Source organism: Ictidomys tridecemlineatus, chromosome 15 (assembly GCF_052094955.1).
Source record: "Ictidomys tridecemlineatus isolate mIctTri1 chromosome 15, mIctTri1.hap1, whole genome shotgun sequence".
NCBI classification, from domain to species: Eukaryota; Metazoa; Chordata; class Mammalia; order Rodentia; family Sciuridae; genus Ictidomys; species Ictidomys tridecemlineatus.
The window spans coordinates 7,672,080-7,688,753 of record NC_135491.1 but is presented as its reverse complement, the minus strand read 5'-3'; the positions used below and the strand labels follow the sequence as shown (position 1 = coordinate 7,688,753).

Genomic DNA, 16,674 nt, shown 5'->3' with positions numbered 1-16,674 from the left:
CCCAGTCCACGCCTGGTAAGGACTGCATTTGATGTCTGGTTTCCTCCTGAATGTCCTTCCTCTCATGATATGCCCATTTTTATTTATAAATTTTCTTATAAAATTTATAGCCTAAGTTTATCATGTAATAATTTGGAGGTTCATTTTATTTGATGCAACTTAACTGTGTGATTCTTGAATGGTGTTGGATAATAGTTTTATGGTGGAATACAGACCACAAGTGACTTTTATACTGAGCTGTTCCACAGACACTTCATCATCTCTCAAATGATTCATATAATTTAGCCCTTTGTTTTCAGAAGTTTGTCCTCAGAATTTGATACGTGTATGAAGAAATAAAATATTGACTTTTTCCCAGTGATTATAAATTATTGCCTCTGTATTGACAATAAAGCCCTCTACTGTCATAAGGGGCAAAAGCAGAGAGAGAAGTTGTCTGCACTGGTATTTGATATGAGAGGGAAGCTTTCCTCATTTAACCCAAACAGGGTATTGTTGACATTATTGATATTTTTTCACAAAAACAAATCCTTTTTATTTTTATCTGTAAAACTTTTAACTTTATATGTGTGGCATTTAATCCCATGATTTTCTGTGTCTATTGAGGTTCATGAGATTTCTCCTTGACTCTACTGGGGGTGGTCACACAGCTGACCTTTCTAATCCTGAACCTCCTTGCACTTATGACAACTCACTTGCTCAGTTGCTAGAATCCTTTTGCACAGTGTGGGATTCCTGTCAGCCATGATTTTGTGCAGATTGCTTTTCATCAGGAAGTGGAAGGACACACTCTTGTCATCAATGTTTCAACTGCATTTCCTTCTGTTGTGAAGGCTCTGCTGCCCTCACAGTGTGATTAAGAGAAACCACTTTCCTGCCCTTAGGAAGGGTTTGCAGATGTTTCTGCATCTGGTGGTTGGCATCCTACGCTGTTGAAGCATTCCTTGGGAATCCTTAGGAAGCCCTTTTCCCCAATATTCCATGTCATGCTGGGGAGCACTGCACTGTGCTGGCTGCGGGTCTGAAACCTATGGTAAGTCGAGTCTCCTAGGGTTTTCTCATGTCTCGTTCCTCTGAATTCACTGACATAGTCCATCCAACATCACCTTTTCACACACACCTGTGGATTCTCAGTGTCTTTCTCACACTGTACACCTGACACTGTGGAGCCTTCACATGGGGCAGTGGGACAGTCTCACAGGAGGGGTTAAATGCAGCAGTCTTTCCAAGGACTGTGTTTGCCTTTGCTTTTCCTTTCTATTGAGGTTCTTTGATATTTTTCTGCTGCCTTCACAGAAATCCTCTCTCCCTCCTTTTCTAGGGCTCCTTCTGCTGTTCCTGTTCTAATGCCATCATTCTTTCACAGGCTCTCATCCAGTCTTCACATTTACTTCTGGAAGGCACGTCCACAGTGCTTTCCATGATAGAGTTTGAGTCACCAGGTGGTAAGTAAAAGGTGCTTTGTGTTTTGAACATACTGAAGATCAGGGTTTTCCTGTTTGTCTTTTGTGACTCCAGATGAATTGCCATGTCACATGAGCCCTTGCACTTGTGGCCCTCACTTCAGGGCTGGCTGTGGGTGCATTTCCCTGCTGCTTCTCCAGTGCCTGGGGAGAAAGCTGGGATCTCACAGTGACTGTGGGGGTGGTGCTTTTATAGCAGTTAGGTGGAGTGTGAACTGACCTGTGGGTTTGATGTGCCCTGACCTGGTGTGTTCCGCCCACAGTGATCCACTAAGGATGTGTGTTTACATCATAAATATTGACGCCATGTGTATATGAGGACAGCCATTTAAGGGGTGCATTTCAATGCAATGGGCTTTTTATACCCAGAGGTTCTGTCCCCTTAAGCACATTTCCCAACATATGGAGGGCGACACCTTTAGGTAAGTCAGTGTGCAGTTTGTGATCATCATTGTTCCCTGGAAGTCCCCCTGTCTCCTTCACTGGGTGGGTCTTACTCAGCTCATGGGCTGGTGCTGCAGGCCAGTTCATCTGCTCTGACTGGGACCCTCCGGGACCTGCTGAGGAGCTCATGCCCAAGACTTGTCCGTGCTCTTGCTTTTCACCCGTGTGCGTTTGTATGTACAGTGTGATTCTATTACACAGCACACAGGTGGGATGTGGTATTTTACAGTCTTGCAATCTGCCTTCAGTTTAATCTGTTTTACTCATTTTAATTTTACAGATTTATTTCAACTTTATTGAGGTCTAATTAAAATATTTCCAATAAATATTTAGGTAAGGAATTATTCATGTGCTGTATGCTCTGAAATGCCCCCCTAAATCAACATGGTTGACCAATCAGTATGTGTGTTTGTGTGTTGAGTGTATTTAAGATCAGTTTTCAGCCAACCATAAGTACACAGACCTTAATACCATCTTCTCATCAAACATTACCTTGGATACGCTGAACTTGTTCCTCAAGTGCATGAAAGTTTATACCTGTCGATAACATGTCCATAGTTTCCTGCTTCAAGCTCCTGGCATCCACCTCTCACTCTTTCCCTTTCTCTAAGTGCAACATGTTCAGGGGTCTCATGCAGGTGAGATCAGAGAATACTTCCTTTTTTGTCTGCTCTCTTAGTAATACAGTATGATCCGGGTTCATCCATCTTGTCATAATAGAGAGCATTTCTTCCTGCTTGTGAAGGAATACTATTTCATTCAGTGTATGTGTGTGTGTGTATGTGTGTGTGCATCATGTATCCATCCATACAGCACAATCATCGCATCCTCGTGTTCACTGGTGGACACGCAGTTGTCTCTATATCTTGGTTTAATAAACATGCTGCAGTGAACGCAGGAGGCAGACACCTTTGAGAGACTGATGTCAATTCCTCTGTGTGTGTGTTGAGGCGGGATTGCCAGGGCACATGGTTCATGGAGTTGCAAAGTTTTGAGCCAACTCCACCCAATTGCCATCAAGGTTGTTCCATTGAACTCCCATCAGCAGTGCCCAGGAGTCTGCTTTGATCCCATCTCAACCGCTGCTTGTTCCTCTTGCTTTTTCATAATGGCCATTTGATGAAGTTACATCTCATGGTGACTTTGGCTTTCGTTTCTCTCATGGTCTGTGAGGTAGAGCAACACTTCATTTGCCTTTGGCCACTGAAAGAACTCATTTAGAATAAATGTCTATTCATGTCATGTGTTTTCTTTAGTTCTTGAGTTGCATGATGGATGTGCCCCCAGCATCTGATACAGTATTTGTGAAACCTTCTCTGATTCTGCTTCCTTTTCAATTTATTCTTTTCTTGTCATTCAGTAACTCTTTAGTTTGAAATTGTCCTACTTGTTTATTTTTCTGTCATCCATAGTTTTGTGGTATCTACAAGAAAAAAAATAAGTAAAGGAGTTTTTTGTTAAGATTTTATCCAAGAAATTATATGGAGACAATCTTACCTGTACATCCTTATTTCTATTTGAAGGGATGTCTTTGTATGGTGATAGGAAAAGACCCAACATCCTTTTTTGCACATGAAGATCCAGAGTTCCCTTCGTGGACAATTGCAGAGCCATCATTTCACCATTGCAAATTTTCGATGCCCTGTTAAAGGTTAGGTCACTGTATGTGTTTGGGTTAACTTCAGGATCCTCATTCTCTTTCGGTGATTAATGATATTATTTTTATGCCACTAATGTGCCAATTAGATTACTATAGCCCTTTGATAATGTTTGAAATCACCAAGTGTGATGACCCCAACCATTTTTGCAGCTCAACAGTGTTTTGATATATATTCCATGTGACCTTGAGGACTGGTTTTTCCAACTCTGTGAAAACTACTGTTAGAATTTTCATTAGAATTTCATTGAATCCATGGTTCAATTTCAGTAGTATGTGCATCATTACAATATTAATCATTTCTTTTTCCTGCTGTTTGCTGTGGCTAGGACTTCCAGTCCAAAGCTGAACAAAAGAGAGAAGTATGTGCTCGTTACAGGAAAAGGCTTTGGCCTGTCATATTGAGTATGATGTTGGGGGGGCTTGTCACTCATGGTCTTCACTATGTCTAGGTACATTCCTTCCATGCCTAATTGCTTGAAAGTTTTTATCACGATTGACGCTATTTCCACATCAATTGAGGATGCTGTTTCTGCATACTTTGAGAGGATCACTGGTCTTCACCTTTCATTCTGCTCATGTGAGCATCCCACTTACTCATTTCTGTGTGCTGACCCATCCTTCATCCCAGGTGTAAATCCCAGTCCATCAGGGTGAATGATCTTTTTACTGTGCTGTTGGATTCTGCTTGCTATGAATTTTCAGGCTGCTGACAACCATGTCCTTCAGAGATATTGGGCAGTAATTTTCTTTCCCCATAGTGTCCTTGTCAAGCTTTTGATTCAGGATACAGTATTTCTGCAAAATGAGTTTGGAACTATTCTTTGTGCTTTTATTATTATTTTTAAATGTATGAGAGAATTATTATTTTTTTAAATGTTTGATAAAACTCAGATTGAAGCACTCCTGTCCCAGATTTATCATCAATCTACAATTTAAAAATATAGATTCCATCTTACTCATTTGAATTAACCCAGATTTTCTATTTCTTCATGACTCGAAAGAGTGAGTCAAACATCATATCATTTCCTCTGCAATTACCATTGTGAAACTAATTCTGCTCCCATAAGAAGCAGACACAAACATCAGACCAAAGGGTAGCATAGCATGTTTCTAAAAAAGGTAGTTGGCATGTTTCTAAAAATTTATTCATTTTTTAAAAATCATTGCATTGCTTAGACGACAGCTGTTCATGAGAGTCTCTCTGATTCTTTGTATTGTCCACTTTCCCTCTGTTCAGTAAGTGGGGCTGATCCCATTCATCCACCCAGACTATGCAGCTTGTGTATGAGATGTCCAGATGAGAGCCTGGGATGTCACCCCTGGCCTCCTGCCCCTGGCCAGAGGGAGCGTGGACTACATCAATATAGAAGGGAATATTGTGAATAGATCTGGATGATAAAATGAGGAAATGGCAAATGTCCCAAGCAAGGAGAGAAGATGTCTGAAGAAAGATCTCTGGCTAGGGTGAGGAGGAAGAGAGGCCATGCCTTAGTGAACCTAGGGAAAATAAAATGATCAAAACATTTGAGGTTGATCCTGAAATCATCATATCATGATTAAAGACAAGATGCATTTTAAATAATGAGAGTGTGGTCGCCATGGTAATCTGTGACTAGTTCACAAATTCAAACCATTCAAACTCACAAAATTTAAACTGCATAGTTGGTGGAAGGCACAGATGAGCATGTTTCAGTCCTTTTCCTCCAAAGGGGGGAGCTCAGAAAATAATTTGAGTGCTGCTCCCTTAACAGGATAAGTGTGGGATCACTGAAGTACAGATCATGCCCAAGCAGGGATGGTGGTGGAAGTGCAGCCTGAGATGACCTGAGAATGTGCTCATACACTTGCTCAGTGTGGAGACACATGTGGAACTGACCAGAAGTCCAGGAGGGAATGGAGGACTATGGTTCGGGTGAAGGAACAATCGGGTCAGTGGGAGAAAGTATCCCCAAGCAAATGAAATAGTGAAATAAACTCCAAAATCCAAGAAGCGCAGTTGAGATGTGATCCTCGTTAATTTCATTGTCAACCTATTCAAACACCATATTATTTCTTCTGCAATTACCATTGTGAAAATAATTCTGTTCCCATAGAAGCAGACACAAACGTCGGACCAATGGGTAGCATTTATCCATGTTGCAGTCCTCAGGATGTAGGGTCCCTTTGTTATCCTGGGTTATCAACCATGATGACAGCCAGTTCTGCTGGATATTCAAATGTTATGGGATTTGTGTGGAGCACTGTGTGGGTCGCTGAGCAGCAATCCTGGCCTCGACCTTCTGCATGTCAGTACCCCTGCACAAGGTGTGAGAACCACAGATGTCTCAGATCATCGCAGCTTGACCCATGGGTAGGGAGGGAGATGAAAAGTCCCCAGGTGGGAAACGCTATGTCCCATGAGTGTTTAACCATCATTTATTCGGCTGAAGTGTATGTGTCATGAAACTCCAAGACATCAGCACACAGGTAGTCTGTGTCCTAGAGGGATTATGCTCTGCAGAGCAACACCACAGGAACACAGGCTGAAGATGAAACAGCATGGGCTCCAAAGAAAATGTGCCTTATAACCTGCACATTTGTCTTTCACACAAGCCCCAGGTCCCCTGCTCAGTGTCCTAGAATGCTGTGATGTGGCTTGAATTTCACCTTCTTTGTCACCTGCCTCTGTGATCTGTTGTTCCCAGGAATCCCTGGAATCCAGGCTCTGGAAGGGTCTCAACAGGCCCTGAAACACATAGAAGTAGATACTTCATCATCCTCTTCTCCTACTGAACAGTGACTATTACTGCAAATCTATGTTAAAAATAATTCTAAATAATTATTTATTTTTCATTGTGGGGCCAGTTTCCCTCATTAAAAATTCAGAGTCATCATTAGGATAATGTTCCTGGGCTGGGAGTGTAGCTCAATGTACTGCACCTACCCATAAGTCCTGGATTCCTTCCTGAGCACAGCGAGGTCATAATAACGAAATGATGTTCCCAAGTGACACCGTGTTTGGTGTTTTCCTCGTCTCTCAGCTGTGCATTGGTGTCCCAGGCAACTTGTTCCTCTTCCTGTTGTACATGCACACCTTCTCAGTCCAGCGTCATGTGAAGAGGCTAATGGATCCCATTTTTTCCCACCTCACCTTGGCCAATACTTTGACAATCACGTTCACATTGACACCACATATAGCGTCATCCTTTGGAGTCAGACAATTTTTGGACGATGTTGGTTGCAAAACAGTCCTGTATATGTACAGAGTGACTCGGGGTGTTTCCATCTGCACCACCTCTCTCCTGAGTGCCTTTCAAGCCATCACTGTCAGTCCCAGGAACTCTAAGTGGGCGTGGCTTAAATTTAAGCTCCATACACAGATTTGTCCCTCGTTCCTTTTCTTTTGGATCATCAACATGCTCATCTACATCCACACCATTGAAACCATAACAGCCACTAGAAATTTGACTCTGGTTGGTCATGGCTATGTTCATCCATACTGCCAAACCAGGCAGTTTGGAAACCAAAATGCAGGGAGATTTCTAAGTGTCATCTTGATTCATGACCTGGTGTTTGTGTTCCTCATGATTGGCACCAGCCTGTATATGGTGAATCTCCTCCATAGACACCACAGGAGAGCCCAGCACCTCCACAGCTCCCGTGTCTCCTCCCAGACATCTCCTGAACACAAAGCCACCCGCACAATCCTCCTGCTTGCAAGTTGCTTTGTGGTCTTTTACTTCTCAAACAACTATGTGACTCTTTATTCCTTTTATGCACACAAGAAAATCCCAAGGCTGGAGGGGTTGAGTGGAGCTTTATCTTCATGCTACCCAACCATCTGCCCATTTTTGCTGATGAAAAATAATAAAATTGTTTCCCAATTTACTTCATCCTTTTCACAATAAGAATTACAGGTTTACAAAGAGCATTTGATGGCTGAACTGTCCCACCATGCTTATAGAGAAGAGAGTCCCTCATGATTCGTCTGGAAAAAGTTTTTTTTCTTGTTAACTTGTCCACTTCAAATGGCACTAGTCTGAATTCATATGCTATACAAATCTATTGTGCTCTCACAATAGGAGACTTAGTTTGAGTAAGTGTATGTATGTATCACTGCAACAATTTTCATATTTATTACATCCTTAAATTATTATACTTTTGTAAAATGAGTGCATTTTCTATATGACATTAAAATGATTTATCTGCTTGCTTTGGCTTTTCTAAATACAGCTACAAAAAATATAAAATTACATTTGTGGATTTCATATTTCTATTAAAATGTGCTGGCCTAAGAAACTGTTGCTCTGTGTCTGTGTTAGGGAGTTATTTTGCTACTTTGACTAAAGGACTAGGCCAGAACCACTCTAAAGGAGGACAGGATTATCTGAGGGCTCATTGTTTCAGAGGTCTTAGTCTATAGGCTGGCTCCAATCCTCAGGCACAACGTTAGAGAGAACATCATTGTGGAAGACTGTGTCAGAGGGAAGCAGCTTACATCACAGTGTTGGGGATCGCAAATCAAGTCAAGATGGTGCATGGCAGTTTGCCAGGGGGAGTGGTTTGTGAGGCAACATCACCGAGCCATTAAGTTGGTGGAGATTCCTTATTGGCTGATTGCTCTAACTGGATGATGCTAATTGAGTCAAGCTGTGTGTAATCAGTTAGGTATATATACCTCTGTTGTTTTGCAAAATAGTGGCTTCTGCTACCTTTTGGGCCCACTACCTTGAGTTCCCGCTGAGTTTCCCCACAATAAAGCAGTTCCCGCTTCAACCTTCAAGTTGCTTGTCACCTCCCGGTTATTATCCTCAGCTGGACTGGGGCATATGGTGGCCCGTACGGGGAAGCTCCAGGATGCTTGGGAGTAAGTGACAAGGTAAAGTGCTCCCCCCTAAGGATGGGTGACACCAGTGTGTTCTTGTTTCATTTTGTTTTGTTTCAGTTTTAAGCTGCCTGTCCCTAGAAATAAATAGGATGGAAGAAAAGTTCCTTGCCCCTGAAGAACAGATAGGGAGAAAGAACTGATGCACATTTCAAGAAAATAGAAAAATTAATACAGTGTGTTTTTACTCCGTTTTTGTTTTGTTTTGTTTTTGGTTTTGTTTTGTGTTTTCTTAGTGGGTTGTGTTATCTTTGTTATGGAAACATGGGATCAGAAGTTAGTAAAAACCAAACCGAAAGGGTAATAAGTAAATTGCTAAAGGAAGGAGGCATCACAGTAAAACCATGAACAGTTGGGGCATACGTTGATATGATACAAAAATGTAGCCCATGGTTCTTTAAGGAGAGGTTGTTAATATCACAAAGGGACCATCATGGTGAAGATTTAAAAAGGATAGAAAAGAAAAGCCCAGGAACTCTGCCAGTTGGCACATTACTATTATGGACGTTGATACGATCTTGTTTGCTTAGTCCAAAGCCTTCAGTTCAGACTATGGTAGAGGAAAGAGAAGACATCTTAGATCAAGTAAAAGAGAAAGTCTCTCGAGCTAGTCAGACAGGAGAAGAAAGTTTAGAGGAAGAGAAGTTACAACAGGAGGCTGCTACTAACACCTTTCTATCACCAGGGGGCGTAAGTATTCAACCAACAGCTCCACCTATGGAGACAATATATGCTGGGTGGCCCCCAACCCCCATAGTTGATAGATGGGATCCTGACACAGGACCTCGAAGATTAGCATGCCCTGTACTTGAGGATGAGGGAGCGCAGTGATATCACCAGGTTTTGGATTTCAAAACTGTAAAGCAGTTGAAAGAAGCTGTAGCAACCTATGGTCCTCAACCCCTTTTACTGTAAGCATGGCTGAATCCATTGCAAATTATAAAATGACACCAGCAGATTGGGCTAGCATGTGTAAGGCTGTGCTAAATGGAGGACAATATCTGTTATAGAAAGTTGCTAATCAGGAATTCTGTATGGAGACTGCCAAGCGAAATGCAGCAGCCGGGTATCCACAGAGAAATCTAGATATGTTGCTAGGAGAAGGACCTTATGAGGATCAGCAGCAACAAACTAGATATGATCCTGCCATATATTTACAAATCACTTCAGCTGCGGTTAAGGCATGGAAGACTTTACAAGGAGAAGGAGATTTACAAGGTCAATTATCTAAGGCAATACAAGGAGCTAATGAACATTACTCTGAGTTTGTGGATAGGCTTATGCAAACAGCAAGCAGAGTCTTTGGGCATGTAAAACAAGCAATGCCATTAATAAAACAACTAGCCTATGAATAAGCCAGTAGATGGTGTAGGGAGGCTATTAGACCTTGGAAATAAAAGACTTAAATGCATACATTAAGTTGTGTAGAGATATTGGGGAACCAGTGGTGCAGGGGCAAGTCTTGGCAGCTGCAGTAACCCAGGGAGTACAGCAGGCTTTAGGTGCCAGGCCAAAAACATGTTATGATTGTGGTCAAGCAGGACATTTTAGAAGGAATTGCCCCATAGGAGGAGGGTTTAAAACAAGTTACAAAACTGGGTATGATCAAAAAGAAAAATACTAGGTGTTTGCCCACAATGTCATAAAGGAAAACATTGGGCTTATGAATGCCATTCTCAGACTATTGTAGAGGGTACTCTGTTGCCAAAAAATGGACAAGGGGGCCCGATGCCCTGGGGCCCACGACTACAAATATACGGGGCATTGAAGGAACCCAGCAACACCATCAGGGTAGTGCCCAGGACACATTATCCGTTAACTCCCTTATCAGAAAAACCAGAGGGAGTGCAGGATTGGACATCTGCGCCTCTGCCAAAGCAGTACTAACTCCAGAGATGGGAGTTTAAATCATTCCCACAGGGGTAAAAGGACCTCTTCCCCAAGGAACAGTAGGCTTATTACCTAGTATGCATGATAAATTTCCTAGTCATCCTGTAGAAAGAGGATCCAAAGGATTTGGCTCCATAGGTATAGATTGGGCTATGCTTTCTTTAGATTTAGATTCTCGCCCTATGTTAAACTTAACTATTCAAGGAAAAAATTTTAATGGACTGCTGGACACAGGTGCAGATCTTAGCATCATCTCTCGTCAGAAATGGCCAAGGGATTGGCCTTTACAATAAGCCACTCAAACGCTTCAAGGCCTAGGAGTGGCGACTAATCCCCATAGAAGTGCAATGGTATTAAAATGGAAGGATCCTGAAGGATGTGAAGGAACTATACAGCCATATGTATTGGATCATCTTCCTATAAATTTATGGGGATGAGATGTTTTAGGTCAATTGGGATTAACATTAACAAATAACATTTCACATATCAATCCAAATGCACTCACTATTATGGCTGGACAAGGTTTTAGGAAAGGAAAAGGATTAGGAGAATAAGGACAAGGTATAGCAGCACCAATATAAATAAATCAAAAAACAGATAGACATGGATTGGGTTTTCAGGAGGGGTCACTGAGTCAATAAAAATTACTTGGAAATCAGAAAGGCCACTATGGGTTCCTCAGTGGCCCCTGACTAAATAAAAGATACAAGCAGCCCATGACCTGTTCAATCAACAATTAGAGAAGGGACATATACAACTTTCTGTATCTCCCCATTATACTTCCATTTTTGTTATCAAAAAGAAATCTGTCAAAAGGAGATTATTACAGGATTTAAGAGCTATTAATAACTAAATGGTTATCATGGGACCTGCTCAATCGGGGATTCCTCAATTGTCTGCTTTGCCAAAAACCTGGTATGTTTTAGTTATAGATATTAAAGATTGTTTTTTTTCCATTCCAATTCATCCTGAGGATAGTCCACGTTTTGCATTTACTGTCCTGCGCTGAATCATGAAGGTCCTGATCAGAGATATGAATGGAAAGTACTCCCTCAAGGGATGGCAAATAGTCCTACTATGTGTCAAATTTATGTTAACAGAGCAATCCAGCCACCAGAAATCAAAATCCTGAACTGCAAGTATTTCATTATATGGACAATGTATTATTAGCACACAAAGATAAAAATACATTGCTAGAATGTTATGCCACATTTACAAACTTATTAAAAAATTATAATGTAGAGATAACAATAGATAAGGTACAATTAAATTTTCCAATAAATTATTTAGGAGTTTTTTATCCTCGACCATGGTCCACCCACCAGAAATTCAAATACGTGTAGATCAACTTAAAACACTTAACGACTTTCAAAAGTTGTTAGGAGACATAAATTGGATAAGGCCTTATCTAGGCATACCAACAGGAGAGTTGGGACCTTTATTTGATATCCTAAAAGGTCCATCAGATCCAAATTCACCCCACATGTTAACGCCTGAAGCATGAAATACATTAAAACTCACTGAAACATATATGGAAAATATGCATTTAGATAGAATTGATATAAGTTTGCCTCTGTTATTTATTGTATTACCAACTAAAAATATTCCTACAGGAGTATTTTGGCAAGAAGGTCCATTATTATGGATACATTTATCTTATTCTCCTAACACTATTCTTACTAGGTATCCTGAGGCTGTAGGACAATTAATACTCAAAGGAATAAAAGCAGCAAAGGGAGTGTTTTGAATTTCTTATACTATGAATCAAATTGATGAGTTAGCTAATTAGTTAAATACTTGGGCAATAGTCATGTGCAAATCTATTTGTTCATTTGATAACCACCTACCATCTAATCCTTTGATGTATTTTTGGTCCTCGCATCCTGTAGTTTTTCCAAAAATGACAAGAAAACACCTATCATGAATGCTCCTATATTTACTGATGGGTCAAATAATGGTACAGCAGCAATAGTTACCCCGATCAAGTTTTTACATTTTTAGTACCCGAACAATCAGCTCAAAATGTAGAGTTTAATGCAGTATTACAAGCTTTTGTGATGTTTAAAGATTCTGTATTTAATTTATTTTCTGACACTCAATATATAGTTAATGCTATAAATTCCCTTGAAGATGTTGGTAGGATTTCCCCTTCCTCTACTGTTTTCTCTTTGTTTGCCACTATACAAAGTCTAACCTGGGACAGAAAAGATCCAGTCTTTATAGGACATATCAGGGCACATACAGGATTGCCTGGAGCCCTTAGTTTGGGCAATGACATAGCAGATAAAACTACATGACATACATATTTTTTCTATACTAGAGGAAACTACAAATTATCACAAATCCTTCCATGTCAATGCTAATACCTTGCATAAGCATTTTAAAATAACTAAGGAACAAACTAGACATATAGTAAAACAATGTCAAAATTGTGTGACCTTTTTACCACAAGTTAATCTTGGAATCAATCCTAGAGGACTGATATCTAATCATATATGGCAAATGGATGTCACACATTTGCCAGAATTTGGAAAATTAAAATATTTGCATGTTACAGTTGATACTTCTTCCAGATATTTGATGGGTTACCTACATGCCAGAGAAAAAACTAAAGATATTATATCTCATTGTTTACAAAAATTTTGCCACTGTGGGCGTTACAAAACAGTTAAAAACAGATAATGGCCCTGACTATACTTCTACTTCTTTTAAACAATTTTGCTCATCATTTGGCATTACTCATATAACAGGTATCCCGTATAATCCACAGGGACAAGGCATAGCTGAAAGAACCCATCAAACTATTAAAATGAACTTACTAAAACAAAAAGAGGGAATTGGGAAGGGATATAAATTCCCCAAAGATAAACTTAACATAACCCTTTTTACTTTAAACTTTTTAAATTTGGATTCATCAGGGCTTAGTGATGTGGAAAGGCACATATGTCCAAAAAATGTACATAAGCCAAAGGTACTTTGGAAGGATATTCTCACTGAACAAAGGAAAGGTCCTGACCCAGTGATTCTCTGGAGTCGGGAGTCTGTTTGTGTGTTTCCACGGGGAGAACAGCAGCCGATTTGGATTCCAGAGAGACTAACTAAAGTGATTTCTACAGACCAAAAAGGAGATGATTTGGCTCAAATCCATAACAGCTGATATCCAGAACTCAAGTTTAGCCATCCTTACATCTGCAACAATGGTTCTCCCATACCTGGAGGCTAATGAATAATGAGTACCATTAAGGCCTATTTCAAATGTAAAAAACCTTGAGGCTTACTTGTGGGAATACCTTCAAACCCATATGCAAGTTACAGAAAGAAGGATGAGATTTTAAAAGAAGAGTCAAACCCAGGTGATAGCCAGGATGCTTTTTTCTGTTTTATTTTTTGAGCTTATACAGACCTAGGTTAATGTTTTTCTGATCAGTTCTATTTTTTGATTAACTGTGGAGTTTTTAAACATTGCAATGGAGATTTCGCCTGTGAAAAGCTACAAGGCCTCTACTATTGTGTTATGTGTGCACACTTGTGTTATGTGTTGTATGTTATGTGTGCACATTTGTGTTATGTGTTGTATGTCTGTATGTGCGTATGTCCATATATCATATATGAGGAGCGCTCATGAAAAAATGGATCCAAATATCTTTTATTCACGTGATTTAAACAGTTTAATTAAAATTGGGTATTGTTTTTTTTTTAACCAAGATTTAATGTACATTTATTCTTAACACGTGGAACATATAGTATAAAGATTTCATACTGAATAAATGATATTCATTAAGCCAAAAAAGGAGGAATTTACATCAAGTTTTAGCTACATTGTTGAAATACAAATATGCAGATTTTATCACTGAAAAAAATCTCAATTGTGTTTCTTCATCAGGAATTTCAACTGAACCTAGAACTTTTTCACACCTCGATTAGAAAGAAAACAAAACAAAACAAAAACCCAGAAAAAAATAAACTATAAGTTGATTGGCTGCTGAGACAGCAAGGACTTTATACAGAGACCTGTACAGCATCACACCAAGAGGGGCGATGTCTGGCAAGAGATTAAATAGCTGTGTCTTGCTTTGTGCAGGTCATTAAATTGGGTATTGTTTTTAAAAAGTGAACAAAAAAGGAGGTTAACAGATCTATTTGTTTACTTTCACCTTTCCTCTTCATTATATCTAATAATTCTGTTCAGGATAATGTAAATTGTTCCAAAAATTGTTTTCTTAGTGCCTGCTGGAATGCTACACAATTTTCTTTAGCCATCATTGCCAGAATTCCTACTTTCACCCCAGTGCCAGTGAAGACAAAAAAAGAAGAATTTTCAGTATTACTGAAAAATCAAATGAGACTTTGGAATTACAGCTACCATCATCACAGCTGTTGCTCTTTCTGCTGTTGCTGCTGCAGCTTCTATGATAGCTATCACACAAACTGTAGAACCTAGACTGTGTATCAGTTCTATGCATTATAAATCTATTGAGACAACAAAATGTAACTTTTAATAGTACCAGGGTATCTTTGCTGACAGTGTCATCAGTGGTACAATTTTTCCAAGGGCTTTTTACTTGGAGTCGTCATTGACTTGGTATCGTGGCATTATGTATCCTCCTCCTTCTGCTTGTGGCAGTTTGTTTTTGGTGTTTGTATAAAAACCACTATGGTCATTATCCACAAGTATGGCTAAATATGTTGGGCCTGTAGTCAAAGACGGGTAAGATCCAATTACAATGGTACCAACCTAAGCCAGGAGGCTGACAATTTGAGATCAGATAATCCAATGACGGGTAAGGACCATATGTAGTATTGGACAACCTAAAAAAGGCATGGTCCCTAAACCACATACTTATTGTTTAATAAAACAAAAGGGAGGAGATGTTGGGGACCGCAAAACAAGTCAAGATGGCACCTGGCAGTTTGCCAGGATGAGTGGTTTGTTAGGCAACGCCACTGAGCCATTAAGATGGTGAGGATTCCTTATTGACTGACTTCTGTATCTAGATGATGTTAATTGAGTCAAGCTGTGTATAATCAGTTAGGTATATATACCTCTGCTGTTTGCAATAAAGTGGCTCCTGCTACCTTGGGTGCCTGCTACCTTGAGTTCTGCTCAGTTCTCACTGAGTTTCCCTGCAATAAAGCAGTTCCCACTTCAATCTTCAAGTTGCTGTCAACTCCCAGTTATTTTTCCCAGCTAGACTGCAGAATCAAAACACTACCTGCTGTCACCAACTTCAGCTTTAACTCTTGATAATGAGTTGCAGAGTCTCAATGGGCTGAGTGATTCCACAGCCCTCTCTGCCTTCCTCCCTTCATGATCCTCTTGAGGAAAAAAATCTCAAATTTCTCTTCTCCATCATCTTCTCTACTCCATCCAGGTTTAGCACAATCCAGCTGTCCTTCAAGGATACAGACCTGGTTAGTTTTCTGTCTCTTAAAGGAATTGCAATGCACGTCCTAAAATGTTACTGCTCTCTGAATTTTCACTGTGGATACACTCAGGTTCCCCACCTGAATCAGGAAACAGCATGAGCAGCTTCCTGAAGCCCCAGCAGGGCCCTCCCAGCCCCTGTCCCCTTAGATGTCCACCACTGGGCTCTAAACAGTACCTGCTGTCACCTCGCTTAAACCCGAGATTATGGATTTCACAGAATCCCAAGAGCTATATCTCAGAATTCTCAGACTATAAGAGGTTCAGCATCCTCAGTACAAACACCTGAAATCTGAAACATTTTGACCACTCTTATGGCATCATATGCTATGGGACATTGCTAAAAATGGCTTACGTTTTCAAGGCAGAACAAAGGCAGAATTGTAATGTAGGGTTTAGTTTAGTGGTTTTTCTTTTCTTTTTTGGCAAAATTAATTTTCTGGACCAGTTTTAGGTTCATAGAAGGACTGAATGTCACCTCCCCCCTTCTCTCTGTTCATACAGAAGCACAGCCTCCCTCTTTCGGTATCTCAGCATAGTGAAACACTTCTTGGAACTGAAGAACATAGACTGACATATCATCATTATCCAGGGTTCACTCTCAATGATGCTCCTTCTGTGGTTTTGTGTTTATGTGTGTTTGGGGGGGTATTGGTTATTGTACCCAAGAGCATTGTACCTATGCCTAGAGCAGCAACTCTTCCAATTTTGAGGCCGAATCTTGCTAAACTACTGAGGTGAGCCCTGAACTTGCAATCCTCCTGACTCAGGCTTCTGAGTAGCTGGGATTACAGGTCTCAGCACCAGCCAGCCATTCATGGCTTTTGACACATGTGATGGCACGTGTACCCACAGAGTGCCAGAGGAAGGGCAAACTCTGCCCTAAACTCCATATCTGTACCTGTTCCCCCTCTTCTCCCCGTTTTTT

The 16,674-nt window shown here is 40.4% G+C and overlaps 1 protein-coding gene across 1 annotated transcript; it reads left to right on the top strand.

The window, feature by feature from the left end:
- Positions 1-5,996: 5,996 nt before the first annotated feature.
- LOC144371045 (vomeronasal type-1 receptor 4-like) lies at positions 5,997-7,526 on the top strand. Its single transcript, XM_078033255.1, has one exon. It carries the CDS (start codon positions 6,540-6,542, stop codon positions 7,452-7,454), a length of 915 nt encoding a protein of 304 aa, XP_077889381.1. The 5' UTR covers positions 5,997-6,539; the 3' UTR covers positions 7,455-7,526.
- The last annotated feature ends 9,148 nt before the right edge of the window (positions 7,527-16,674 follow it).

What these genes read in the sequence shown, in the direction of transcription:
- LOC144371045 (XM_078033255.1), top strand. Translation starts at nt 6,540, where the DNA reads ATGATGTTCCCAAGTGACACCGTGTTTGGTGTTTTCCTCGTCTCTCAG.